Raw genomic sequence first — 27,340 nt, 5'->3', positions numbered from 1 at the left:
TGACAGCCTTGGAGACCCTGTGGGCAGTTCCACTCTGTCCTCTAGGGGCGCTGTGGGTCAGAATGGACTCCAGGGCAGTGGGTGTGGTTTGGGCTTTGCTTCTGCAGAAATTGACAGCCTTGGAGACCCTGTGGGCAGTTCCACTCTGTCCTCTAGGGGCGCTGTGTGTCGGAATGGACTCCAGGCAGTGGGTGTGGTTTGGGCTTTGCTTCTGTGAAGATTGACAGCCTTGGAGACCCTTGCTGCAGTTCTACTCTGTCCTGTAGGGGCGCTGTGGGTCGGAATTGTCTCCACGGCAGTGGGTTTGGTTTTAGTTATTTGACCACTGAGGAGCACACATTTGATCCTGGGTATCTAAAACTAAAAGTAAAAGAAACAGATTTTTCAATCTTTAGTTTGCTGCTGAGAAGTTGAACCCAAGAAAAACACTTCAAAGCTTTGCTTTCAGAGCCGTCAGCTCCACGTGGTCTGTTGCTATAGTTTTGGGTGTGATGAGCCATTCTCACCACAGTCTCTGTGCACTGTCCGTGTCTCTTTCTTAGAAATGCACACTACAGGATTACTGAGAAATTGGAGGATTTTTAAACAACATGTTTAAAACGAATTTTCAAGGGAATTGTTTCTGTGACTTGAATGTTTCCTTCTAAAGAAATTGTTCCAAGCTGGACTGAAACCTTAGCAAGTCAAATTCATTTTAACCCAATGGCATTCATTTCTCTTCGGGGACAGTCTGTCGGGGTTGGGTTTGCTTTGCAAGGCCCCAGATGAAGATGGATCACACTTCAGCAAACCACCCCATCCACTTATTAAGAAAAATAAAGGGGAAAAAACCACTACCCACTACCCACCACCACCACGAAATGAAGCTTATTTCGAAACTCATGAGCTGTTCAGAAGCAGCATGTTTTGCAGCTTACAATCATATCCTCAATACTACCAAACAATAAATAAATAGTAATAAAAACCTTGCCATTGAGTCGGTTTATTCATAGCAAGCCTGTAGGACAGAGTGGAACTGCCCAGTATGGTTTCAAAGGCTGTCATCTTTACAGAAGCAGACAGCCCCCATCTTTCTCCCACTGAGCAACTGATGGGTTTGAACTGCTGTCCTTTGGGTTGGCAGCCAAGTGATTAACCACTGTGCCACAAGGGCCCCAAACATTATAAGCAGCAGCGTTTGAGCTTTCTTTATCTGGAACCCACCCCAATTTGCAAGGACAAAGTGCCGACCCAGAGCAGGGTCCTATCTCCTCATTTCCTGAACCTTTCAGCAAAGACTCTGAGACAGCATGGTCCCCAAGCGTATCTTGATCTTACCGTCTCCCCACGGGGGCCAGGGTTCCCAGGGCCCCCATTTGGTCCTGGCTCTCCAGGCTCGCCCTAGGAAGAGAAATAAGGCTGAGACACCCGTGGGTCTATGACTGATTTCAAGATCTGCTTTCACTCTGGGTGATGTCACCGGCAGGACTGCCACCAGCTAGGCCTCCCCTTACTTCACCTGGAAGTTCTGATCAAATGATTTTTGAAATTGCAACACTCATATGTGGGCTCCTGGAAAGGAGTCTAGAAAGTTTTGTGTTTGTTCTTTTCATAAGTGCAGGGAGAGGGGGCGTGGTGATGGGGAAGAGAGAAACGAGGGGGGCAAAGAAGACACGAAGCCACTGGGCTTGGAAATCGGCACTGAAACTCTGCATCACCCCACAGAGGCACACAGAGGACTCTGGGGCCCCATCAACACATTTCTTTTCCTGAGAAAATACTTAAACAAACATCAGGAGCCGTACCTTTGCTGTGCATCTGTTGACCCACAAGTGTCACAAGCCCTCTGTAGTCTTAAAGAGAATGGTGATCAAATGGGACCTCAAAGAGCCAGCACTGTGAAGTGTGCTAAGTGAATTTGTTAAGGACGCTGTCGCCACTCTGAACCAAGCTGTCCACCCAGAGCCCACAGAACCCAGTGCACTTTGCTCAAGGTGGGTGGGAAGCAGGTTCTCAGGCAGCCTCGGGGAACCACTCTGCCTCAGGGAACGTTCCTCGGGGAACGACACACAGTTAGCAGGGTGCCCCACGCAGCGCCAGGATCTGAGGAAGGTGAACCGTCCAACGCTGAAGCTGAGCTAAGCTCTGTTGACGCCGGTGAAGGCTCTAAGCACCCCGAGCCTCCTCACACAGCCAGGTGCAGATGCCGGCGACCAGCTGCCCGGTGCTGGAACGCTCCCGAATGCCAACGCCCTGAGCCCTGGCTGCGCGTCCTCTCATGGGGAAGGCCATGCCCCTGACCAAGCTCACTCTCGACAGGGGTGGCTGGTGTGGGGGGACCAGATGAGCAGAAGGTCTGTCCAAACTCGGCAGATGGACAGGGGGCCAAATGAGGAAGAGACAAGGTGTGGCATCAGGCCTGGCACCTGTCCTCAGGACATGAGCTCCAGACAAACCTTTCTTCCCAGGGGGCCACTTCTGCCACGTTCTCCAGGCACACCTGCAGTCCCTCCACCTCCCTAGAGCAAGAGAGGGGTTTGTCAGTGAGATGGGCAACCGCCTGAGATGTCTCCTCGATCCCTCAAACCTGCTCTGCCCCTAATTAGAGGTCAAGTTACCAAGGTGATGCCACCTGCCCTGCCCATAATGCCCAAGGACATGGTAGAGCGCCCCCCCCCCACTGGACACTCCATCTAAACACGCAGGGAAATGGCTTTGCAGCTGAGAGGTATGAGCACGTGCGAAACACCAGCAGCCTTTCAAGCACCGGTTTCCACATAATTGCAGTTGTTAACACACATATGAATTCATGCACATTATTAGAGTACTTATTGGAGGGACCCGTCTCTAGAGAAGGACAACACACAAGGTAAAGTAGAGGGTCCACAAAAAAGGCAGAGACCCTCTGCAAGAGGGATTGACACACTGGCTGCAATGACTGTGAGGGGCACAGGACCAAGCAGCGTTTCGTTCTGCTGCACAGAGTCGCCGTGACTAGGAACTGACTCCAAGGCACCACCACCACCGGCAGCAACGTCTGCATCTCATGCTGCTGACCAGACGACTAGCACGCAGACGCGGTGGGGCTTTGTCTCGCCTCATTTCACAACCCCCACCGTAAGCACTGGGAAGCGAGAACGGCCAGACTCCGTCTCACCTACTGTGGTCATGTTGTCAGGAGGGACCAGTCCCTGGAGAAGGATGTCATGCTTGGTAAAGAGGAGGGTCAGTGAAAAAGGAGAAGGCCCTCAACGAGATGGACTGACACAGTGGCTGCAACAATGGGCTCAGGCAGAGCAAGGATCTTGAGTATGGCCCAGGACCGGGCAGTGTTTCCTTCTGTTGTAGCCGGGGTCTCTGTGAGTCAGAATCAACTCAACAACACCTATCCACAGTGAGCACCTAACGTGTACAGGTGTATCAGGGCCCAGGGAGTGAATGAGCAAATCATGCATGAAAATCACTCTTCAAACATGATGCAGGCTGCATGGGCCACAAGTGGCCCGAACATGTACAGCCTTCAATATGTGGGAGCTCAGACATTTCTGAATGGTGCCAGGCTACTGCTTAACCATTTGAACAGCTTTGCTCCCATAGCACCTTCAATCCTGATTAATTGGAGATTAAACACATGTACAAACACACACACACAACTCTGAAACTGGTGCTGGTCAGGTTCAAGCCCGGCAAGGAGCTTCACAGAGTGCCTGTGTGCTTTGCTGTGAAATATTTTTGTGCATTTGTGTGGCAATGGGCCAGGATGTGGCCAGGGGACCAGTCATTCCTCTCCTCTTGTAACAAATGACAGACTGACTCCCTCAACGTCCTGTCAGACAAGAGGAAAGCCAGCAGGCCCAAGCCGTGGCAGCTGGTGCCCAGCTCAGCAAGAACATGTTTCCGTGAGCTCGTCCCTCATCGTGGGATGCACGCTGATGTTGGAGTCACAGAGAGGCCCACCAGTGTCTTCAGTGTCGGATTTAAGGACGGGACCTCCTTAACGCAGGGCCTAACTGCAGGGCTCTCTCTGGGGACCGAACATGAACCTCTTCGGTGTAATCTAGGAATTTCGGTAGATTGACTTTGACTCTGCAGCCCTGAGCAGTCAGGTGGTTAACACGCTCAGCTGCTAACCAGTAGGTGCCCCCGAGGTTCCTAAGAAGAAAGACCTGGCAATCTACTTCTGGAGAGTCGGCCTCCGCAAACCCCACTGGGCGCATCGAAGGGCGATACTGTGCCCCACAAAGCCGCCGTGGGTCGGAGTAGACTGGTTGGTAACTTGCTTAATTAGGTGACAGCTTCTGAGATGAGGTCCATCTGTCCCTCCCTGACCACCCAGCTGACCTGCCCTTTCAAGGAGCAACCCTTTATTAATCTCCACTCCCTCCCACCTGTTTACCATGTATGTTAAGGTCCATCTCTGAGCTAGGCACTGGGGCTTAGAAGTGCCTGGAGCACCAAGAAAAGGAGTTTCTTACTTGCTTGGGGTAAACTAGGGACTCACTATGAGGACCGAGGGTCTGCATTGCCCGAGAATCAGGCTAATAGGAAGGTCTGTCTGCAGTAACATCAGCCAAGAAACGCTTGACTGCCTCAGAGAAGCACCTGTCTGTTCAGCTAAAGGGAGAGGAGGGGTGGAGGCCAACTCACCCGAGGTCCAGGGATGCCTTGCTCACCGATCAGGCCTGGAGGGCCAATGGGACCAGGGGGGCCCTGTTGAGGGGCAAGACCAACATCAGAGTTGAGTTCAGGTGACTCCGTGAGGAGCCGCAGGGTGGCCTCTGTACAACTCACAGAGCAGAGCCCCACATCTCCATCCAGAAAGCCCCACAGAGCATGGTTCCTTCCATCTTAGCTGCAACAGCAGCCTCAATCCAAGAGTGTGAATGTGACTTTTAAAAATGTGTATATATATGTATGTATGTATTGTGTATGTGCACATATGTATGTATGTATGTATATGCATATATGTGTGTATGTGTGTGTACGTAGTTACATGTGTGTATGTCTATGCATATGTATATATGTGTGTGTGTCTATATGTGTGCGTATGTATATGTATGTACATGCAAATGTATATGTATGTGTGTACATACATGCATATGTGTGTATGTATGTGTGTGTGTGTATATATATATGGAACAGACTTTCAAATACTTGAGTACGAGTATCCACAGCCCTGCCCCTCACGACAGCCCAAAGGAGGAGCAAACTGCCCATGTGCCCACCGACAGATGAACAGACATGGCCCATCGGTGCCGTGGAACGTCACTCAGACATAACAAGGAAAGAAGTGCCGACACAGGCTGCCGTGTGAATGAACCTTAAAAACGTGTGGACTCAGCGAAGAAGACAGACACATAGGCCACGTTTGATGGGGCCCCACTTACATGAAAGAATCTGGAAGAGGCAAATCCACAGAGACAGAGAACCGATCGGTGGGTTCCAGGGCTGGGACGGGGGCAGAATGGGGAGCGACTGCTCTGTGGGTGTGGGGCGCCTTTTGCAGGGAAGCAAGTGTTTTCACAGTGCACGGAGGTGGTGGCCGCTCAGTACTGCGAGACACTAAGGTCCCCGACTTGACACATGGAAGTGGCTCCTTTGGTTACATGGATTTCGCCTCAATGTGAAACATGCAAGGGCACATGGGAAGACCTCAGGAGGCCTGCAGTCACGTGGGGGTACTGACCTGTGAGCCCCGGGTGCCCTGTTCTCCCACGAAGCCAGCCTGGCCTGGGCTGCCCTTGTTGCCCTGGAAACAAGAGGACACACAGAGAGATCGGAATGGCTTACATCTGTGCCAGCTCTCCATCCCACAAGCCCTTCTGCTCAAGGAGTGGGGTACAGTGGTTAGACCAGGGAGACACAGCTGCAGGCTGAGGCCGGCTGTTACGTTGGCCTCTTACAAGCATTTCTCATTTGGATTCACTTTTCCTCAAGACGCCCTGGTGAAACCTGAACCCCTTCCCACAGGTGAGAAGACTGAGGGTGGAGGGGGTGGCTTGTGATCAGACGAGGGGGTGCATAAAGGAGAAGAGGTGTAGGACCTGCGTGCTCAGCCTTTCTCCTCAGCTGCCCCTCGTCCACCATCAGCCCTTTTCACAGGTGTTGGCAGAGATGCCTATTAAGGCCATGATAGGAAAGAGGGTGGAGCTACAGAGCCTTGCTGGGGTCGGAAGGATGTTTTGGTCATGGGCTGGGTTGCGTCTGGGCCCTGAGAGCCCCCTGTGAGTGAAATGGTGACCACCACCCTCCAGGCTTACCTTGTTTCCTGCTGGTCCTCTTCGACCAAAGCCACCCTGAGGAAGAAGAAGTCACACAAACTGTGAGGGGAAACACTGGGGGCCCAGAAAGGGGGGCACTGGTCTGTGGTTTAACCCACATTCATCCCTCCCTCAGAGGGTGGCTCTGGGCACCCACTGGGTACCAGGGGCTCTGCCCAGTGGCAGCAGGGATGTCTGCAGAAAGAGAACCCTTCCCATCCACTCTCCATCTTGGGAAGCTTTGCTCCCGTATTCGGCAGTTACCCAGATGGAAGGTACGAGAATCACGGCTGACCTGCCAGGCAGAACTGTGCCTTCTTCTGACTGACAATGCCCTCCCTGCCCTATTTCAAATGAGGAACGTGAAGCGAGAATGCCAACCTGTCTTCCTTCCACTTTCCTAACTGTCATGAGAAGCAATGAAACAAGTTCAATGTAGTGGAAAGGAGTCCCAAATTTCCCCACGTATCCAGGCCAAATACAACACGTCCTCAGCTGAGGAAAGAATCCAAAGCCAGCCGTGTGGACCCAAAGACCCTGAGCTGCAGGCCAGCCGCGTGACTTGGCAACATCTCCCTGTATGCTCCCGAGGTGACCCTTAGTTCAAGTAAACGTGGGCTCGCTGCGTGACGGATCTCTTAGTTCCCACTTGATGACTATTTCCACCGCAGTGGGAGGGGCTGGAGTGGGAAGATACGGATGTCCTGAGTCCATCTTTCCAAGGCAGTTGTTACCTGCTGTTGAGTTGGCCCTGCTCATAGCAACCCAACGCCAAGAGGAACAAAATACTGCCAGGGTTCCATCATGACCCACAGCGGTTTCATTCCTGGTTCTCAGAAGGGGATCATCAGGCCTTTCTTCCTAGTCTGGAAGCTCCGCTGAAACCTGCTCAGCTTCACAGCAACAGGCAAGCCTCCATGGCCAGACAGGTGGTGGCTGTGCACCCATCTGCAATGAGGCTGCAGTGAGGCACATGGGTGTTTCCCAGGGCGGGTTGGGACTCTGGAGACCACTACATGGCAGCTGTCAGGGGGCTTGAACTCCAGAACCAGGCTGTCCACTACCAGTGGCCCAGCCCAGTTATCTCCTGGGCCACCCGTTCCATCACTTCTCACTCCACTGGTAGCTGATTTAACTTCCATGTCTTGGGCTCCTTCCTTGACTAGCATGTGACAAGAGGAGGCGTGCAGGCGTCGCTCCCCTCTTCCACAGAGCAACAATCTGGCCTGCCCCCAACCAAAGGGACACCGTAGAGAATTACAGAGGCCACCAGTACTCTGTGACACCTTATCCAGGCCAGAAGGGTGGTAGGAAGTGACACAGACCTGGTGGGGTCAGCCTGGTTCCGTGAGGTGCTGACGTGTGGGGCAGGAGGTCCCCACCTGCCTCAGAGAAGAACTAGACCTACAGGACCCTCTCCTGCACCAACTCCAAGTCCAAGTTGCTCCCACGTGTGCAGAAATAAAGCACACTGCTGTCGGTGTTGGTTATATGTTAAGTCATTTTTGGAAAAGCAGGTCTTAGGTCTGTTCAGGACCTGCGCCGCCATGGGGCATTTTACTGCATGATACCTGCTTCCTTGTTTCATTACATAGTTCAGCTCCATCATCAAAAGTGCCCAGACTTTTTAAAATAACATTGTAAAAACTCACATTTTCTTCTGAATCCTAACAGCAAAATTGTACCCATTATATAATTCCATTTCCTGTCTCCTGGAGGTGAGAGTTTCTCCTTTCACAGTCCCTCACCTAGCCTGGTTTCCTTTGATGGTGCAGCTAGGACGGCCTGAAGGCCCTTGTTGCCACCTGGTAAACAGCTCCAGCACACCACCCCTGAACCTCACCCAGGAGCTTCTGAGCAGAGGCCTGCTCTAGGCACCCACTCACACCGCCATCTCTCTTGAGGACTGAGGACCACTCCTCCTCATGCAAGGACCACCTGCTCTCAGCCATGGGGCCTACCTCCTCTGTGCCCCAGGGCCCCAAGACTTCAGAGACCCTTGTCGGATCACGCGTATCCCGTCACTAGCATTTGTTCAACACGACCCAGAGACCAGGCATTCAGTGGGCGGTCCACAGCAGACACTTCCATGATGCCTTGGAAAAGCAAGCCCCAAATCTGCGAGCTACCAGGCTGCATCTAGCTGCATTGTTTGCACTTCAGCACAGAAAAATAATAATAATAATTGCCAAAGCAACACACATACAACATCTTCCGCCTTCTTGCTCCTCATTCCTTCCCTCCCACAGCATCTCCATCTGAATTTTGAAAATACTTAGTGGGATAAACCTTACCAAGCATTCCAAAGCAGTCAAGGTGTTTGTTTTAGAAAGTGTGATGGGTGGGCAACTTAGGGGGCTTTTGTTTGTTGTTTGGAAAATCAGGATGGAGGAGGGAAACAGAATGGAGTGTAGAGTAAATCATAAGGAAAAACGCTTCTATGTGCAGGTTGACGTGGGCAACAATGCTTTCAGAAACCCATTAAAGGCCTCACAGGGCAATGGGGCTCTTGCAGAAAATGGCCTCAGAGCCCTGCTCCACCACCATAAACAGCCTCCAAGGCACTCACGTTCTTCCCAGGCTCTCCTGGACTTCCTGTTCTTCCATCTCTCCCAGCGAGGCCCTAGTGAGGGAAAATGGAGTCAGAAGTCTAACCCTTGAATCTCGCACAAGACGCTCCAGGAAAGAGGACCAACCTGTCTGCAGGACCAGGCCACCAGATGTCAGTGCCTCACACCTGCTCCACAAGCACTTTCTGCAAATATCTCCCCCCACCCAGTGCCATGGAGCTGAATCCCACTCATGACACCCCATGTGTGTCAGAGCAGAGCTGCACTCCCCAGGGCTTTCAGTGGCTGAAATTTCAGAAGGAGATTGCCAGACCTTCCTTCCAAGGCACCTCAGGATGGACTCAAACCTCCAACCTTTCAGGTAGCCACTGAACACTTATCATCTGTCCCACCCAGGTGTGCAAACTCTGCAAGAAGGCCCCACTTTGGAAGGATCACTTTGGTCCTGCGAACACACACAGTCAAGTCTCACCAAGGGTCACTGCTCCTGACCTCAGGGTATTTTACTGGTGACCTCCAGGTGGCTCCCACTAGCCTGGGGTTCAAGGACTCAGAATAAGCCAAGGGGATGGTTGCTTCCTGGGCCTGAACCCAGGGAGGGTCCAGGCCTGAAGGAGCACTTACCATGGGACCGATGTCACCAGACTCTCCTTTGGGTCCTTGTTGCTGGCTATCCTGCCCAGAGTTGCCCTGCAAACACACAGATCAGGGAATGAGATGCACATGCATGCTAAACACTGTAACCTGGACAGGATGGTCAGTGAGGGCAACCCTCAGTGATGCAAGGTTTGGTGGGGACAGCTGTGGACCACATCCCCCAGATGGTGTCCGTCCTGCCAAGACAGAACCTAGCCAGGAGGTCTGCAACATGCTGAGCTCAAACAGGGGGCTTCCCAGCTGGCCGCCCTCACTGGATGAAACCTCACCCTTGCCTCATCCTAGGCTGTGGAGGTGGACTGGCCCAGAGGAGGGAGCTGGTCCAGTGACAGGCATTTTCTTACAAGTTTTACAGAGCCGTGCAATGAGAATGGACGTCAACTCTTCTCCAAAAGCAAATGGGAAGTGTTCTGAGACCACATCAAGAGACCCTAGGTTGACGCCTTACAGCCCCACAAACTCTCCTCTTTGGAGCTGACGGTCAAGCACATCCCACAGTCCCAGGGTTGTAGGAAGGGAACAAACCATGTGTTTCATGGAGGTTCATGCAATTTCAACAGCAAAACGCTTCCTTTCACCCTGCTTCCCCCCACTTCCCTCTTCCCCCGTGTCTTCCCCAGACTCAGATCTAAAGTGTTGATGGGGTGCGTTCCTTACCGGGTCCCCTCTGATTCCCATGCTGCCTCTTTCTCCTTGGTCTCCTTTCGGCCCCTTATCACCCTGGATGAAAAACACAGGTGGAGGCGAAAGATGAGCTGTGACTTTAAATTTTGATCTCGCTCCTAAAATCATGGTCTTCAATTCATATGTCTTAATGCAGCAGTGTTTGACTGTCACTCATTTTCTGGGAGGGTAGAGTCACGTCCAGATATTTCTGATGTGATCAGTCAATACACACGTCTCTATGGAGGCCACACTCTGTGCCAAACGCTGGACATTTTTTTATAATGAAATAAACTCAGTCACTGCCCTATGGGGCATACAATCTCTAGAAGGGAACGGTGTGGGTCAGAGCTGACCTGGACATAGAGAAGAGCATGGGCACATGTGGAGAGAAACCAAGGGAGACTGCCTGGAGGAAGCGACTTAACTTGGAAGAGTAAAGAGAGTAAATAGTACTCAAAATAGAAGGCTTCTACTTTTTTCCCTAATAGCAACTCTATAGAACAATACCTACCCTTCTTCCAGGGCTCCCTTTGTCCCCAGAAGAACCAGGCAGCCCTCTGTCTCCCTGCCAAAGACAACAACACAATGTCATTCCTGGTGTGATTTCTAAAGCGGACTAAAGCGTCCGTCACCACCATCTTCATTTGAACTCAGAAGGTAAAATCACTTACATCTTCACCATCAAGACCATCCAGTCCGATTTCTCCTAATTCACCCTAGAAGGAAACAAGATATACAGGTGAGAGTAGAAAGCCCTCCAGCAAAGGAAAAATAAGAAATACTGGGAAAATGCAAAGAAAAAACACCAAGCTTGAATACCTTCTCTCCTGGGAATCCACGAGAGCCCTGGAAGGCAAGGGGAAAAGGAAAAATGTTAGCTCCCTTTCTGCAAGGCTGCTTGCTCAGGGCCTAGCAGGCTCTCTCTCCCTCCTGCCCAATCGGAAAGCCACAGTGTCTGAAAGTCCGGTGTTGGACATGCGTCTGGTGGCCTCCTCTCTCCCCATCACGTAGCTGTTTATAAAGCTCACTGGCCTGGAACTAAACACTTGTGGGCCTTGGCCTCCTGGGCAGGAGGGGTGGGCCTGCAAAGCTCGGGAAAGGCCTCCAGAGGCCAGTGACAAGGAATTGTATGGACTTGCATTTTGCATCCGGCAGCCCTTCCCTTCAGCTCCTGCTTTCTTTCAGACATCAGCAAATGTGTGAATTCAGGAGTCCTTGAATCCAAACCTTGCCCACAAAGAAGCCTCCAGTATGACAGCCCTGTCTCCCAGCCCCGCTTCCCTGGCTCCTGGCAGAGGTCACCCACCCTCTCTTGCCCTGGCCCACATCTCCTGTCCCAGGCTGCTCGCATCTCCGTAGGAAACAACCCCTCCTTTCTTAGTCTGCCTCCCACTGCGGGCACGCTCCCAGACCTACCTGCCTAGGAGACCCTCCACGGAGGCCCCGGGTGCTGGGAATGGGGTACCCTGCCCTTCCTCCCTCAGAGGCCTTGGAGACCCCTGCTCCATCTCCATGCACATCACTGAACCTGGGCCAGGATGCTGAGGCCCTGGCCCCCTCCCCAAATGCAGTGTCACCCCGCCATCATACCTTTGTTCCTCGCTGGCCTGGGCAACCCTGGAAACCTTGAGTGCCATTCACACCTGGTGGACCGCGTTCTCCCTGTCGTAAGAAAAACAAGAGGTGTGCTGGCAGGTGAGCCCCGTGTCCACTCGGGGCTGCATCACAACAAAGCACACACTGGAATGTGGGTTTTGCCAGCCTGGAGCCCGAGCAGCTGTGGGAGCCCAGCAGTGACCTCAGCAGCCTGCACACCCAGCCCACACTGCAGCGGTTCTCGCCCTGGGCCAGGCCCGGAACCCAGCCAAACAAAGAGAAGGGCCCCGGGGAATCCACGGCTCTCACTTACCGGCCCCCCCTCGTCTCCAGGATAACCTCGGTAGCCGTCCTCTCCAGGAATGCCCTACAAGAGAGCAAGTCAAGTCCTTGGTTAATCCTGTGACAGTCTGTTCTGCATTGAAATAGCTCCACGATCCTCATTCATTTGGGGGAGCGGAGCTAAGAGCACGTTTTTCATTCTCTCCTAGAAACTCACGGTCTTTTTCTGCTCATTATTTCCATGGGATTATTCTTTCTGTTGGGATCTTTAAGGAGCTCTGGCAGTGTAGTGGTTAAGGCATGTGGCTGCTAACCAGAAAGTCGGTGGTTGAAACCCATCAGCTGCTCCACGGAAGAAAGATGAGGCAATCTGCTTCCATAAAGATTTACAGAAACTCTATCGGGGTTGCTATGAGTCAGAATCCACTTGATAACAATGAGTTTGGTTTGCTTTGATTTGGTTTATCAGATTCTTTAAGCCTCCTGCTCGGCCCCAAATGCCTATTTCCTATTAAGTTCAAGGTGGAAGCTAAGGCCCCCACTGGCCATCCTCAGACAGGTAGCCACTCATTGATGCCTGCTAGCTTTGGCACGACTCGGAAACAAAGAACCAGCATGTAAAAGAGAAGATCGTCCCATCATCCCTTGGAAAGGGGGCATGTGACAAGCGCTGGCTCTTCCTAAGCCATCTTGGGAGTCCCTGGGGGGTACGTGTGGTGGATTCGCTTGGCTGCTAACTGCAAGGTTGGGGGGTGCAAGTGCAGCCTGAGGTGCCTGAAAAGAAAGGCCTGGTGGTCTCCTTCTAAAAAGTCTGCCACCGTGCACTCCAAGGTGCACAGCGTGACTGGGACACACGGGGCTCCGTGAACAGGGTCCACTCGATGCACTGGGTCAGCCATCTCACTGGTGGACCTGTACTTCCGAGTTCCTGTTCTCCAAAGACGGGATGCCCTCTCTTCTCCCTTATCCACCTCCATGCCACGGTGTTAGAGAGTTTGCCAGGTTTCTGAGAGCTGGCCTCAGGTGTGAGGAAAGGGGAAACAGCACCTTACCTTCTGGCCAATGCTGCCAATGGGCCCCCGGTCTCCCCTTTGTCCAGAGCACTTGCAGGGGACCCCACAGCAAGCTTTCTCAGCAATGTTGTCCTGATAAAATTTAAAAAAAAAAAGCTCAGGAAACACCTAGTGAAAAAGCTTACATGTCCTGTGACAGTCGAAACCTGAGCCAAGTGGGCTTTGACAGCAAGCAAGGAAGTCACTTCCAACAACATGAGCTCAGGACTGGATCAGCCTGAGAGTCACCCTCTTGGCAGCTGGTGGAGGGCAGATGTCACCAGTGGGAAAGTGAAGAGCAATCAAAGAAAAATACATCATATTCACACTGCTAGGCTGGGCCTTATTCCTAGAAGTTTCCAACACAGATATGCATGATTCAAATATTATATTGATCTACACATTTTTAAACAACAAGCAGCAAAACCTGACAAATTGCAAATGGCCAGGTCTGAAAGTGGCTCTAATATCCAGATACGTAGCTTGAACCTCGGAACTGTGGTCAGAGTCTCAGGATATGAAGCCGCCTCTAGGGCAGTCATGGGTGGGGGGCAGGGAAGCATGGGTCTCTGAGTCACAGTCACTCCACTCGGGTCCCCAGTGCCTCTCACATCTATCAGACACTTGATTCCCTTCCTGTGCCAGCCCCTAATCTTAAGTGGAAAGTGCACACGCAAAATAGACCCCCATCTTCTAAACTAAAGGTACATTGGCCCACCCTCCGTCTGTCCGTGTGTCATCCTGCAGTGGCTTGCATGGTGCTGAGGGGCTGGAATCTATTTCAAATACCAGCAGGTTTCAGTGGAGCTTCCAGACCGAGGCAAACTAGGAAGAAAGGCCTGGCAATCAATTTCCGACAAGTAGCCAGTGAAAACCACACACAGCACAACAGAACATTGTCTGCTATTGCACTGGAACATGAGTCCCTGAGGCTGGAAGGCATGAACAGTGGACTCAAACATACAAACAATCAGGAAGATGTCAGGGGACAGGGCCACATTCTGTTGTATTGCCCATGGGGTTGCCAAGAGTGGAGCCGTGAGTTGGAGCCAAGAGTTGGAACCGACTCAATAACAACTAACAATGACCCAGTGGTGGTCACAGACTTCCCTTGCCATGACCTTCCAAGAAGTCTCACTTTCTCCCCTGTCCTAGATGACTCATCTTCTCACCTCCTTCCACACAATTAAAAGTCCTAATTCCAGCCTTGGGAAGAAAGGTGGGAGGGAAGGAAGGGTGGAATCAGACCATTCACACAGCAGCGTCTACTGCTACCACCACCAAAGACTCTCCAAGTCCAAGACTCAGCCTCACACTTCCCCATACCCACCCGCACTTCCACGGCCCTGGGCTCTGCCAAGCCCTCACCCACTCCCGTAGTTAGCTCCTCCTACTCGCTGAGGACCGGAAGTCAGAGGCAATGAGGGGAGGGGCAGGCAATGCAAGCCCTTCTCCAGCCAGAAGTGTCTGTCGTTCCGAACGTCTCTTTCAGCATGGAAGTGCTCAGAGGCCATGCACACTGCTTGCTGCTGGGGACGGGCAAGCCTAACGCTTTGCATCCCCGGAAATATTATGAATGAAAAGACATTAAAAGGAGCAGCTACTACAGGGAACATAGGAGACCCTAGACACCCAGTGTCTTCCAGTCACCTGATGCTGCCACATCCAGAACTCTCACGTGTCATGGTGGTAAGACAAGGTCCCAAGGGAGTCAGGAGGCCCTGGGAGGTTGGGTGTTGGCTGAAAAGTTGGATGTTTGAGTCTACCCAGAAGCTTTTCAAAAGAGAGGCTGGAAGAGCTACTTCTGAAAACCTGGCCACCAGAAATCCAGTGGGATTTCTGCTCTGACCCACAAGATGTCACCATGAGTCGGAATCAACCAACAGCAGCTGGTTCAAGCAAACTGAGTAAATCAAGTCCCTCCCCTATTGACCCGGTGATACCCGTAAGGGAACTGGAAGATTGTCTCGTTCAAATTTGTCCTTTTACAACTGAGGAGATGGCAGGCCAAGGTCAAGTCATGATGTTCCCATTACATGGTCTTTGACACTGTGGAATCTGTGCTGTAACTGACTTGGCCATCTTGAGATTCCAAGCTCCACGGTGTCTAACCCAACACAAAGACATGGAGACTTACCAGTTGCTCTGCGAGCTCGTGGTCCAGATCCAACAGGTTCAGCCTCAGGGGCCTGTTGTATGTGAACCCTCGCCCGAACTCCAGCTGCATCAGCCTCTCCAGGTTGGCCACCCGTTCGAGGCCCACAAACATCAGAGCGTGCACACCTGTGGGGACAGGTGCATTGCGTCAGCTTCACCAGGCCTTGAAGATGCAACACCTTTCTTTCTGACTTCCCTCTTATCTTTTTTTTCAAAAAGGCTAACTCTGAAATTTGGTCTTCAACATAAACATGTTTAATTGAACAAATTGTCTCTTTAAAGCTTTGGGCTCCTCTGGGCAATGGTTTCAGACACGCCAATAACTAAACACACTGTTACAAACACAGGCCATGAGGTGCAAATGGTGCACCCACCTTCCAACACTAGTCTCGCACGACACAGATGTGCCACGGGAGGAGTTGAAATACTACACCTCCAAAATAATAGGGCCACGTTCTCCGTTGCTTGAGCAGAGCAAGCTACTGAATACAGAGTCCTTTTAATAAGTAACACCTCCACATGTTCGTCTTAGACCTTTGCTGTTGGCAACCCTTCTTTGGATAATCAGTGCTGCAATACTCCAAAGCAAATAAAGAATCAAACACTACATCTAATAGGAGGCCTCTTTGCTTAGCTGGTCACCTTAACTTTGGTGTGTTTGCATGATATATTTTATATTGTGTGAGTTAGATATCTTTGTAGTTAAGTGGTATAGTATTTTTGAGCTGGGATAACTGCAAACAAGGAATGCAGCAATTTTTCACACCTGCAAAACAATTCCTGGTTTATATGATGGAACTAAATGAATGACTTGTTCATGTTTTTCTGAAAAGCATGTCCTGCTTTGCAGACTCTGTGTGAGTGTAAGAGCCCATGAGGCTTGTGGTAAAGCTATGTCCATAAGGAGCCCTGTTTAGCCCCACTCCATCATCCTACATGGGTGATGAAGGACCAAGACACTGGAGGCCAAGGTCAAGCCCTCCAGAGAAGCTGTCCCCTCAAGGACTCTAGTGACTGAGTCGACCTGCCCAGCAGAGCAGCACACCAGTCTCACCTGGGCTACCTCTCCTGTTGAGAACGCCGTCAAACTTACCACCTTGTCGGAGCTCTTCAGAGGCTGTTTGTAAAGCGTCCAGATCTCCATCTGCCCCATCCGTGAAGTGAATGATCACCTGAGAAAAGAGACCCACATCCCAGCTCAAATGGAGAAGAAACATCACAGACTACTGTGAGGGCATGAGAGATTATAGTTCTAACTGAGGAGACGGAGGGCCAAGGTCAAGTAATGACTCTCCCATGTTTGTAGTCCTTTGATATTGTGGAATAAATGGGTATAAAATAAGTGTGTGCATTTTAGTGCTTGCACTATAAAAAAGCAAAACCAACAGTGACAGTGAAAACCATTTATCTTACTCTAATATTTATGTAAAAACCCAGAAAGTGCACAGGAAACGTCTGAACCAGGGAGCCCCTGCTCACCTTCACACTGTTGGGTGAGGACACTTTGAACTTGTTCTGATAGACCTTCAGTGTGTCCGCAGTGAGGACATAGGGGTGCTGGTTACGCATGTTCTGGAATTTCTCGAAGAACTCCGGCTGGTACTCGTCAAAGGCAAAAGCCTCCACTGGCCCCGAGGGCGTGTTGGCCACCACGGACACTCGTACAGTGGGCATCTGGTTGCCAGTACAGCTGATCCTTTGCATCTGACTGATCCTATTGAGGATGGTGTCCACCTTGGACTCAAGCCCCTTCTGACTCACGAATACATTCTGATCACTTGAGCCATCGAAGCCCAGAATCACATCCACATTACAGGCTGAAAAGGAGGAAGGCAAGCAATGAACTGCAAGTCAAGGCCGCAGAACCGTGTCCTCCTTACACCCATGACCTCAAAACCTAGGACATGGACTCGGGCATGGTGTTCACAGTAAATGGGATCTTCTACATATGCACTCTCTCTCTCAGGGAACAGTGATACCAATGATTAGGAAACAAAATTGGAGGCCATCTTAATTCAGGTTTGCTTTTTGGTGGTGGTCATCAATGTTGGCATGACAATCTTCAGGAAGTTTTTAGATACAATCCACATTTGTGATTTAAATTAAACACACTTGAGAACTGACACGCTGTGATCTCAAGCAATGGATAGAATAAGCCAATGAACAGAAGTAGGGATCAATAAGTCTGAATCTCATTTCTGGGACCACAGAATATGATAAAAAGAGTAAATCTTCTAAGGACAAGAAAAGATAGACTTCTACTCTTGTTTTTATGTGTCATCGAGTCGGACCTGACTCATAGCAACCCCTCCTTGGGTTTCCGAGGCGATATCACCTTGGAAGTAGATTGCCCAACCTTCCTTCCGAGGAGTGGCTTCTCCTCTTAGACTACAAAAATGAGTACTAGGGCTTCTGGGACCCGACCAGCTTATACCGGGAAACAAGCAAGTGTCTAAAGCAACCAAGTGCTCATGGGATTGACGGGATCCAATACTAAATAACTTACAAATATGAAGGCACCATTGAGGCTGGAAGAACACCTGAAACTATTGCCCTGAGATCAACTCTAAATCTTAAACCTCAAGCCAAAAATTTCCCCAGAAGTCTGCTTTGAACCAAACAGCAGTTTACTTTACTTAGTAAAGTATGTCTGCCTTGAGCATTGAACTTTTTCAAAGCTTTCATCTCTGTGGGCTCAAATTGACGAGAGCAACTCAAAAGGTTAGATGAGAAGTTAGGATGCAGAGAGTTTATGTGGATGGTGGTGGAGTCAGTTGGAAAAGGATACGTAGAGTTTCTTGAAATGATGCCTCCTTTGCTGTGCATATTACACCCCAAATATAAAGAAGTATATATTTTTTAAAAGATAGAATTGAAAAGAGGCACATAATGGCAGTTACCTTTGGAGACATCAGTCACACCAGGACATAAGGTTTCATGCATTGCATCATGCAATGTTTCCAGAACTTGCTCGCTCAGCTCCGACAGCTCCTGCAAATTCCCCACACGGAATGCCGTGGCACTGTTGGACGCTATCTTGCCAACCTCCTCTGAGTCAATGTTCCTCACACCCACTGCAAACACCTTGACACCCCTCTGAGTGAGTGCCAGGCTTGCCTCCTGGGCGTCCTCCACTGACTTCCCTCCCGTGATCACAAATGCAATCTGCGGGACCCTCTGGTCCAGGCGGCTGCCCGCCTCAGGCACAAAGTGGTTCACCCGCAGGTGCTCAATGCCCATCCTGGTGTTGGCATGTCGCCCCCCTTTGTAGACCACTTTGTTGATGGCGTCGATAATCTCCTTCTTGGTGGAAAAGTCCTTCAAGAAGAACTCATCCGTGGGGTCAGAATTGTACTGAACCAGCCCCACCTGGATGGAGTCACCTCCTTCATAAACCGTGTCTACAATTTCAGACACAAAACGGAGAACTTCTTGGAAACTGTCCCTCTGGAAATTAATGGAACCATCCAACAGGAACACGATGTCTGCTTTCTTTTTCTCTAAACATGATTGAAATGGAAATGAGAAATGCAGTTTCCATAGAACATGAATATACAAAACAAAAACAAAAGCCAAACTCCCTGCCATCGAGTTGATTCTGACTCATAGCTACCCCCACAGGATTTCCCAGGCTGTAAATCTTTACAGATTGCCTCATGTTCTTCCCATAATGGGTTTGAACCACCAACCTTCTGGTTAGCAGCCAAATGCCTTAACCACTGCACCACCAGAGCTCCTGAAGATAAGTTAAAATAATGAAAATGAGGAATTCCTATAAGTTATTGACATGAAAACCTTCGCTTTATCCCATGGCTTTCCAGTTCTTGAGTTTACAGCCCTTATCAATAAGCTCTATAAACATGTGTTGAGGGTTCCAGCTAAGATAGAATCTTTGAAGTCAGTTATTCCGTGCCCTGATGAACATTACCTTGAGGTCAGCCTATGGCAACTTAGCCGGGTCATGATTCTCAGGGATTTGGCAGTTTATGTAGCAATGCAATTTAGCAAATATGTAACAAAACATTCATCCCCCAGCTGTGATCTGATGTGATCATCCAATCAGCTGTAAGGGGATTAGGGTGGGATAACCAAGCCAAACTCACTGCCGTAGAGTCGGATCCGACTCATAGCGACCCCTCCTCGGGTTTCTGAAGCGGTATCACTATGGAAGTAGATTGCCCAACTTTCCTTCTGAGGGGTGGCGCTATAACACCCTTATTCAGGTCACAGCCTGATCCTATGTAAGAGGATTTTCCCAAGGCCATGGTCTGCAACAACTTTTATCTTACAAGAGATAAAAAGAGAGAGAAGTGATCAGAGGAGGGACCTTGTTTCCACGAGAGAGAAGAGCCAGAAGCAGAGCACGTCATTTGGACCCAGGGTCCCTGATTCTGAGAACCTCCTCCCAAGGGAAGATGTATGCCAAGACACATGGGGATCTCCAAGGGACGTAAGGCCCACAGATGTTGAAAGGGGACAAGGATCTTCCCCCAGAGCCCACAGAGAGAGAAAGCCTTCTAGAGCTACACTGTGAGAGCTCTGGTGGCGTAGTGGCTAAGGCATGTGACTGCTAACCAGAAGGCTGGTGGTTCAAACCCACCAGCCACTCCTCGGAAGGAAGGTTGGGCAATCTACTTCCATAGTGATACTGCCTCAGAAGCCCAAGGAGGGGCCACTATGAGTTGGATCCAACTCGACAGCAGTGTGTTTGGGTTTTTTTGGTATACTGTGAGAGGATAAATTTCTGTTTGTTAAAGCCATCCACTGTGGTATTTCTGTGACAGCAGCACCAGAGAACTAAAACAGTAAATGATCATTCTTCTAAACACGAAGGCATGAAAACTCAGTGGAACTGGAGCCCAGTTATTCTGGGCAGAGCAGCAGCATCCCAGGACTTTGATCAGGGCCTGGATTCAATGGTCCATGATCTTGAGTGTTTCAGAGAATGTCACTATACACCTTACTTCTGGTCCAACGGAAGTGTTGGTCTCCAACAGGACTAAGGGGAGATGCACTAGAAGCAGGACATGGATGGACTGGAGAAGGAAGTGGGAAAACAGGAAAGGGACCCCATGAATCTCAGGAGGAATGAGAGCCGGTGTGCAGAAAGTCTTGTGAAAGCCTTCTGGAAATCAATGGCATTTGGGACTAATTTCCTTATTAGAATCATACCATTGAGACTGGAGCAGAGGAGGAGAGATGAGGAGATCATGTGAGAGGGGCCACAACGGAGATGGAGGGAGGTGGGGAAAGGGCTAAGCAGGACACAGAGTACAGCTCCTTCCTAGGAACCAAGCTGGATCATTTGCCCTGGATGTGGCACGGCTACCATCTAGAGGAGGGTCAAGAAGAGATGTGGGCTGGGGAGGAATTCAATTTGCTCTTGGGAGCCCCCAAAATAACAACCAAGAACATGAGCTAGGAGCTTTAGGTGGACAGTTCCCCAGGGAGTTCCTTCCTGACAGTCAGACCTGCCCAAGAAGGAGGAGCATTTGGTCATGGTCATGTTCAGTAGGGCATGGGGTAGCCGACATCAAAGATTCCATCCAGTGCTGAAAGCCAATGAGTCCGGGATTCATCCTCAAAGCACCTTTACAGAGCTTTTCAGTAAGGCTGTAAATGACCTCAGGAATGATGAGAGAATCACTGACCACACACTGTGTGGAGTTGTTTCCTTCTACATTTTCAACTGGGTTATATTTCCAGTATTTAATTTCTAATATCTGCAGACACAACTCGGAGAGAGACAGATATGAAAATGAATGCTAATTGTCTTCATTAAAAAATCTAAATTTAGATATTAATTAATCTTTGATTTCAATTTTAATTTAAGTTGATTCATGTTTAATTTTAAAAACATCTTTTCAATTATCCTAAAAAAATCAACATCACAGTCTGCAGTCACCAGCCACACAGCTCGTACCTGGCCGTGAGGGTGGAGGTATGTACCCTCCGGTAGGTGCAGGGGTGGCCCCAGGAGGTGAGGGTCCAAATGAATTCATGACTCTGTCTTCTATGTTGGGAAGATCTCTAAACTCTTGCACAGTGAAGACCAGTCTGGGGTCGTTGGTGATGGTCTGCAGCTCAATTCTGTCAGTGTTGCGGTCTCCCACCCCTAAGCTCAGAATTCCAGAGGAGCTTATCACCCGTGAAAACCTGGAAATGTCATCCTGAGACTTTCCTCCAAGAAACAGGACGAGATGTTGGGGCACACCATCTTCTATCCGGCTTCCAGCCGACTTCACAAAGAGACTTCTTGCCACAAATTCCAGGGCTTTGCCAGTGTTCAGTGGAGATCCTCCTTTGAACCTCAGGCGACGGATGGCATCAAGCACTGCAGTCTGGGATTTGTGGGTCTTCAGGTAGAACTCAGGGAAGACCTCATTGCTGAACTGCACCAGACCGATTCTCACTTTATTGGGGCCAATGTTGAGCTTTCGAACGATCCTGCTAACAAAGTCTCGAATATGTGCAATGCCGTCAGACCTGACACTGTCAGAGCTATCAATTAGAAAGACAATGTCTGCAGCATCACTCTCAACAGCTGAGGATAGAAGAGACAAAAAAGAGGAAAGGTCAGTACGTGACTAGCCCTCTGTCATACTATGGACATGTCATCGTGAGAGATGACCGGTCCCTGGAGAAGGACATCACGCTTGGTAAAGTCGAGGGTCAGGGAAAAAGAAGACCCTCAATGAGATGGGCTGATGTACTGGCTGCAACCATGGGCTCAAACAGCAATGATTGTGAGGACGGCACGGACCAGGAAGTGCGTCATTCTGCTGTATACGGGGTTGCTGCTTAGTGGGAGCTGAGTCAGTGGCAACTAACATCAACAGCATCTGGTTTTGTTTCTGCTCTTCTTCCTGCATTTTGCATTATATCCTGAACTTTGCCTTACATTGCACCATAATATCAATAAACATTAAAGTTCTAGCTTGATGTGCAAATAGTATTGATCTCTTGGGATTTTTTTAATTAATCATTAAAAAGTGGGCCTCTTCTATATGGCTATGAGACCAGAGGAACTAGATGGTGCCCTACCACTCCCAACCACTCAGAGAGGGATCTATGTAGGAGATTCCGGATAGAGTGGGAGAACAACATGGAACAAAACTCAGAATCATTTAAAAAAAAAAAAAAAAAGGACAAGGTTGCTGGTTTGATAGAGCCTGGTGGAACCCCTGAGACTATGGCCCCCAGATGCCCTTCAGGTCTGGAATTGAACCCACTCCTGCAGCTTGTAGCCAGACAAAAGAGAGGCATATGGGGTGCACATGTACATTAGGCAGATACACTCCTTAGAGAAATCAATCACGGGAGAACAGAAGGGCTGTGTATGCACAGGGAAACAGCTGGGGGAGGAGGGCAGGAGTGCATGGAGGGAAGGACACGGGGAAGAGGTAACTATAGGGAGGAAGTGGGAAGGGAGCTGTTGCACTGTGGGAAATTGCAGTCAATGTCATGAGACAAAGTGTGAATGAACTGCTTGCTGTATGGAAAATCAATTTGGTCTGTAAACTTCACCCAAATCATAGTAAAAATTAAAAATAAAAAGAATGGACTTTTTTCACCGAAACAGTTTCCATTTCTTGAAATGGTTTAAATTCTCTAAAACTTTCTCTTCCTGAGTTTATTCTGTTTGAATTTTGGCTTTGTGGTCTAGGTTACCACTAATTTTTAAAAAGTAAGCAGCATTTCTAAATGATTTCCATACTACAGTAATCTATGGAATCATGAACAGTTGCGACCAGAACAGACCGAGAGCACTTGGTTCTATAAAACCATCTTTGTTCTACAAAAGAGAGAGAGAGATGAAGCCAAAAGAGCTTGAGTGACTTGCCCAAGACAACCACTTGGCTAGTGACACCTGAAAGCTGAAAGTCCAGCCTCTGCCCCAACATGCCATGACATCTCTCCAGCCCTCACCACCACCCTGGCCCTCCCATCAGGAGCAGCATACTCACAGTGCAATACTGTATCCAGTGCATCACAGGGAAGCTTCCCAGGTGTTTGCTTCATAGCATTTCTTTTGCTCATTGACCTCCAGTATTTATAGAGTTTTTATTTTCATTACAAATTCCCCTGTTTTCTTTATGCATATTCATTTTTAACTATAAGAGTAATCCTAAAGTCCTGGGAAAGATGAGCTCATGTTTTCCTACTCACTAGAATTCAAGGTACTTTTCAGACACTATTTTATTGGGCTCCTCAGATGTCGCCTCTCAACAAATTCTCACCTGTCTCTTGCCTCCAAAATCACTGGTCATTTATAGTGGGAATACAGCTGAGTGAAAGCTAAGCAGGCCGCGTCATTGAGAGAGAGAAAAAAGCAGCCCCAGACACTGCAGAGCTGGCCCAGTGCACCCAGCCAGATAGTGGGGTTCTCCTGTTCCACAGGAAGCTTTCATATCAACATCAGACAAGGCCACTCTGTGACCATGACGGACCAAGACAAAAATGGCTCCACGTATAGTCCCATCTGAACACAGACAAAAAAAGCACTGTCCAAACCCCCAATATAACTGGCCACCACCCTGTCCTGGCTAATATGGATGACTGCTGCCTCTTTACAGTTAGACCTCTACCTTGCTCTAGAATTTCCCTCTCTTCTAGGTGAGATTTATGAAGATAACAAATCACAGAATTATCTCCACTCTTAACAGTACCCAATCCAGGGCACAGTCCCATTCCCTTAAACCTTCCCCCAAATTACCTACCACAAGCGCCAATCCTACCTTACGTCATTCCTAACATTCTCCTATTGAGATACCCCATGGTTCTTGATGGTGCACCTTCTCCCCCTTTGCAGTAAGCAATGAGCCAAACATGTTCAACCACAGGTGTATCAATGCTACAGGGCATCGAGCACATAAAGGGGAAGAAGCACCACCAGGTAGCCCTTGATGTTAATTTGACTTATTATGACTTCCACGGCCCTTGAGACCATTATTTTTATATCAAAACTACTCAGAGGATAAAAGCTAATCTTACCTGGAGGAGGATAACGTGTACTGGCCAGGATCCGTTGAATTTGCTCTGAGGTTAGGGTTGTGATGGGAGTCAGCAGTTTCTGCTCCAGGCTGGGCAGCTCCCTGAAGGTGCTCACGGAGAACACATATTCGGGGCTAAGAGAGATCTTAACCAGCTCCTCCTGGTCTGCATTTCTTGCGATGGTGAAAGGTGCCACCCCAGATTGCTTGACCTCGGCTGCCGAGTCATCCACCTCATCGTCAGACTTCCCAGATGAGACAAGGACCAGGAACTGAGGGACGCCCTCTTCGATGCGACTTCCCAGTGGCCTCTTGAAGATGTTCTTTGACACATACTCCAGGGCACCCCCAACGTTGATTTGCCTGCCTCCCTTGGGCCTCAGCCGCCTCACAGCATTCTGTACCTCATCCTTGCTGGAGTGGGCATTCAGCAGAAACTCCACCCTGGGGTCCTCACTGAACTGGATAACTGCAACCCGGGTAGTGTCAAAGCCCACATCCAGGTAGTTGACCAGGTTTTCAATGAGTGTGCGGATATACTGAAACTCAGGTGCAGCACTTTGGGACCCATCGATGAGGAAGACAACATCCCTTTTGCTGCCAACATCTGTGAATCAAATGTTATCATGAGTTTCACCTTCACTGGCATGAAATTCTTAGCATTAATGGACCACTTCCCAGTTTGTCATAGTCACCACCTGAGAGGCAAGGGTCCTAACAACAACTATTATATGTAAAATGCCAGTCAACAGAGTTAAGGTAGAGTGATCACTGAACATTTCCTAGAGTGCCAATGGTAACACCCATCCCCGGTCACAGGGGCTGATAGCTAGATCTGCCAGGGGGAGGTTGGAACTCATGTTGTCAATTAAATGACCTCTCCCTTCCAACATCTATACACAACCCTTTATGTAAGTTTAAAAAAAAAAAATCCTCTACCATGGAGTCATTTCCGACTCATAGCAACCTTCATTGGGTTTCTGAGGTGGTAAATATTTATGGAAGTAGATTGTCCCATCTTCCTTCCAAGGAGTGGCTGGTGGGTTTGAACCACCAACCTTCTGGTTAGCAGTCAATTGCCTTAGGCACTGCATCACCAGAGCTCCTTATGTAGGTTAGGGAGTCGGAATTATGAGCCAAATATATGCCCCTCTTGGAGACTTTAATTTGGTCAAACATGAGTCAAAGCCTCCTTCCAAGTCTCTGCCATTTCTGGCCACCAAGGTCAAAGAAGGTATATGGCTCCTAATCTTTCAGGAAACTCTACTTTTCATCCATAAGGCAGAGGAAGCAACACGAGAACCTTTTGCAGTCCATCACTCAAACAAGTAGACCCAGATGATTACCTGGACCAAGGAATGAAAGAACTCCCTCCTTACCTGGACTTGTTGGTGGGAAAACGGGCCGCAGCCTGCTTAGCTCTTCACGGTTGAGCTGGGTCACTCGCTCAGAGATGATCTGATGGACAGTCCCCAGGTGCCGGAAGGTGGGGATGGCCACAGCAAAGTCAGGGATAAAGGAAATGGTCTGCATCTCTGAGATGTCAGCATTCCCAATGCCAATGCCGATGGGCACTGCTCCACCCCTCTTAAGGACCACTGAGGGGCCCCTCACGTCATCCCCAGACCTTTCCGCTGTGAGGACGATTAGAAGCTGGGGAACGCCTTCTGCAATCCTGCTGCCTGCAGAGCTAATGAGGATATTCCTCAGGACAAAATCCAGGGCAGCCCCAGTGTTGGGAGTTGGACCCCCCAGCAGGTTCAGCCTGCGTATGGCATTGATGACACCCTGCTGGTCCGTGTATGAATTCAGGTAGAACTCAGGCTTGGTCCGGTCACTGTATTGCACCACTGCCACACGGACCCGGTCCTGGCCCACATCCAGGCTCTCCACCAGTCTCTGGACAAACTCTTTTAGCAAGGGGAAGCCATTCCTGACACCATCAGAGCCGTCAATCAGAAAGACTACATCCTTTTCACCTGAAACTGAGACAAAGACCCTGCTAACTCACATAGAGCAGGAGAGCAACAATTTCATACCAAGTGTGCTTGTCTGAATAATGACTCTAAAGACTCTCGTGTCCAAATTCCCACTTGTGAAATGTCACAGTCCATGGTAAAGGGAGCTTTGCAAATGTGACTAAGTGAAGAATCTCAGGACAGAGGGGCCATCCTGGGTGCTCCTCATGGACCTCGTGCGATCACAGGGCTCTGATAAGAGGGAGGCAGAGGAGTCAGAGAAGAGACAAGGATGGAAGCAGAGGTCAGAGAGGAGAGCAGATGTTACCCTTTTGGACTCGAGGATAGAGGAAGAGGCCACAAGTCAAGGAATGCAAGTGACCTTGAGAAGCTGGAAAAGACAAGGAAACTGTTTCTTCTCTGGAGCCTCTAGAAGGGACACAAGCTGCTGACATCTCAAGTTTAGCCCAAGGAGGCAAATTTTGGACCTCTGTCCTGCAGAGCTGTAAGGTAACAAATTTGTGTTGTTTTAAGCTGCCAAGTATGTGGTCTTTTGTTACTGCAGCAATAAGAAACTAATACGCCCACACAATCTTTTTCTTTCAGAGCTTCTCAATGCTTGATCTTATTAACGTTCAACAGAGTGCTCAAGAAAACTTTTTTTGTTTGTTTGTTTTGTTTTTTGATGAGGAGAGACACTGGATGGCAGAGCCAACAGAGCCATTGCCATTTCACACACAGAACCTGAGGTTTCAAGGGATTTGCTGCAAGTCACAAGTGAATCAGTGGGGAAAATATAACCCAGATCTCTAGGTTACAATCCAAAACCAAGAGTGAACATGCCCAGTAGTCAATGTAGATTGTCTAGATACTCGGTTTTTAACCCAAAGGATGACATGGAAAGTAAAGTATTCTTGTCACTAAATTTTTATCACAAACGAAAAGTGGCTAAACACAAAGTCAGGGTGACATGCATTAGCAGTTAGGAATGTTAACACGTCTATGATAGGAATTTACCTGTTCCTATAAGGCTTTCATAGGAGCTCTGGTAGCATAGTGGCTAAGACACTTGCCTGCTAACCAGATGGCTGGCAGTTCAAACCCACCAGCCACTCCTCGGAAGGAAGGTTGGGCAATCCTACTTCCGTAGTGATACTGCCTCGGAAACCC

The 27,340-nt window shown here is 49.5% G+C and overlaps 1 protein-coding gene across 1 annotated transcript in view; it reads right to left on the bottom strand.

Annotated features, from left to right (window-relative positions):
• The window catches only part of COL6A3 (collagen type VI alpha 3 chain), a 72,631-nt gene that overhangs the window by 25,631 nt on the left and 19,660 nt on the right, over positions 1–27,340 (bottom strand). Inside the window, exons 7-27 of the mRNA XM_042780855.1 lie at positions 25,592–26,197; positions 24,214–24,819; positions 21,143–21,763; positions 18,120–18,719; positions 16,699–17,036; positions 16,313–16,391; positions 15,200–15,345; positions 13,063–13,155; positions 12,042–12,095; positions 11,723–11,794; positions 10,952–10,978; positions 10,804–10,848; positions 10,644–10,697; positions 10,124–10,186; positions 9,434–9,499; positions 8,809–8,862; positions 6,240–6,275; positions 5,666–5,728; positions 4,627–4,689; positions 2,436–2,498; positions 1,318–1,380 (exon numbers count right to left, since the gene is read on the bottom strand). Coding sequence (XP_042636789.1) covers positions 1,318–1,380; positions 2,436–2,498; positions 4,627–4,689; positions 5,666–5,728; positions 6,240–6,275; positions 8,809–8,862; positions 9,434–9,499; positions 10,124–10,186; positions 10,644–10,697; positions 10,804–10,848; positions 10,952–10,978; positions 11,723–11,794; positions 12,042–12,095; positions 13,063–13,155; positions 15,200–15,345; positions 16,313–16,391; positions 16,699–17,036; positions 18,120–18,719; positions 21,143–21,763; positions 24,214–24,819; positions 25,592–26,197 — 3,812 coding nt within the window. The remainder of the gene's footprint in view (positions 1–1,317; positions 1,381–2,435; positions 2,499–4,626; positions 4,690–5,665; positions 5,729–6,239; positions 6,276–8,808; positions 8,863–9,433; positions 9,500–10,123; positions 10,187–10,643; positions 10,698–10,803; positions 10,849–10,951; positions 10,979–11,722; positions 11,795–12,041; positions 12,096–13,062; positions 13,156–15,199; positions 15,346–16,312; positions 16,392–16,698; positions 17,037–18,119; positions 18,720–21,142; positions 21,764–24,213; positions 24,820–25,591; positions 26,198–27,340) is intronic.

The sequence above is a fragment of the Orycteropus afer genome, unplaced genomic scaffold (assembly GCF_000298275.1).
Source record: "Orycteropus afer afer isolate SDZICR_OR568_19922 unplaced genomic scaffold, OryAfe1.0 scaffold00006, whole genome shotgun sequence".
NCBI classification, from domain to species: Eukaryota; Metazoa; Chordata; class Mammalia; order Tubulidentata; family Orycteropodidae; genus Orycteropus; species Orycteropus afer.
Note: the sequence above shows the minus strand (reverse complement) of the source record. Positions and strands in the feature narration are given on the sequence as shown.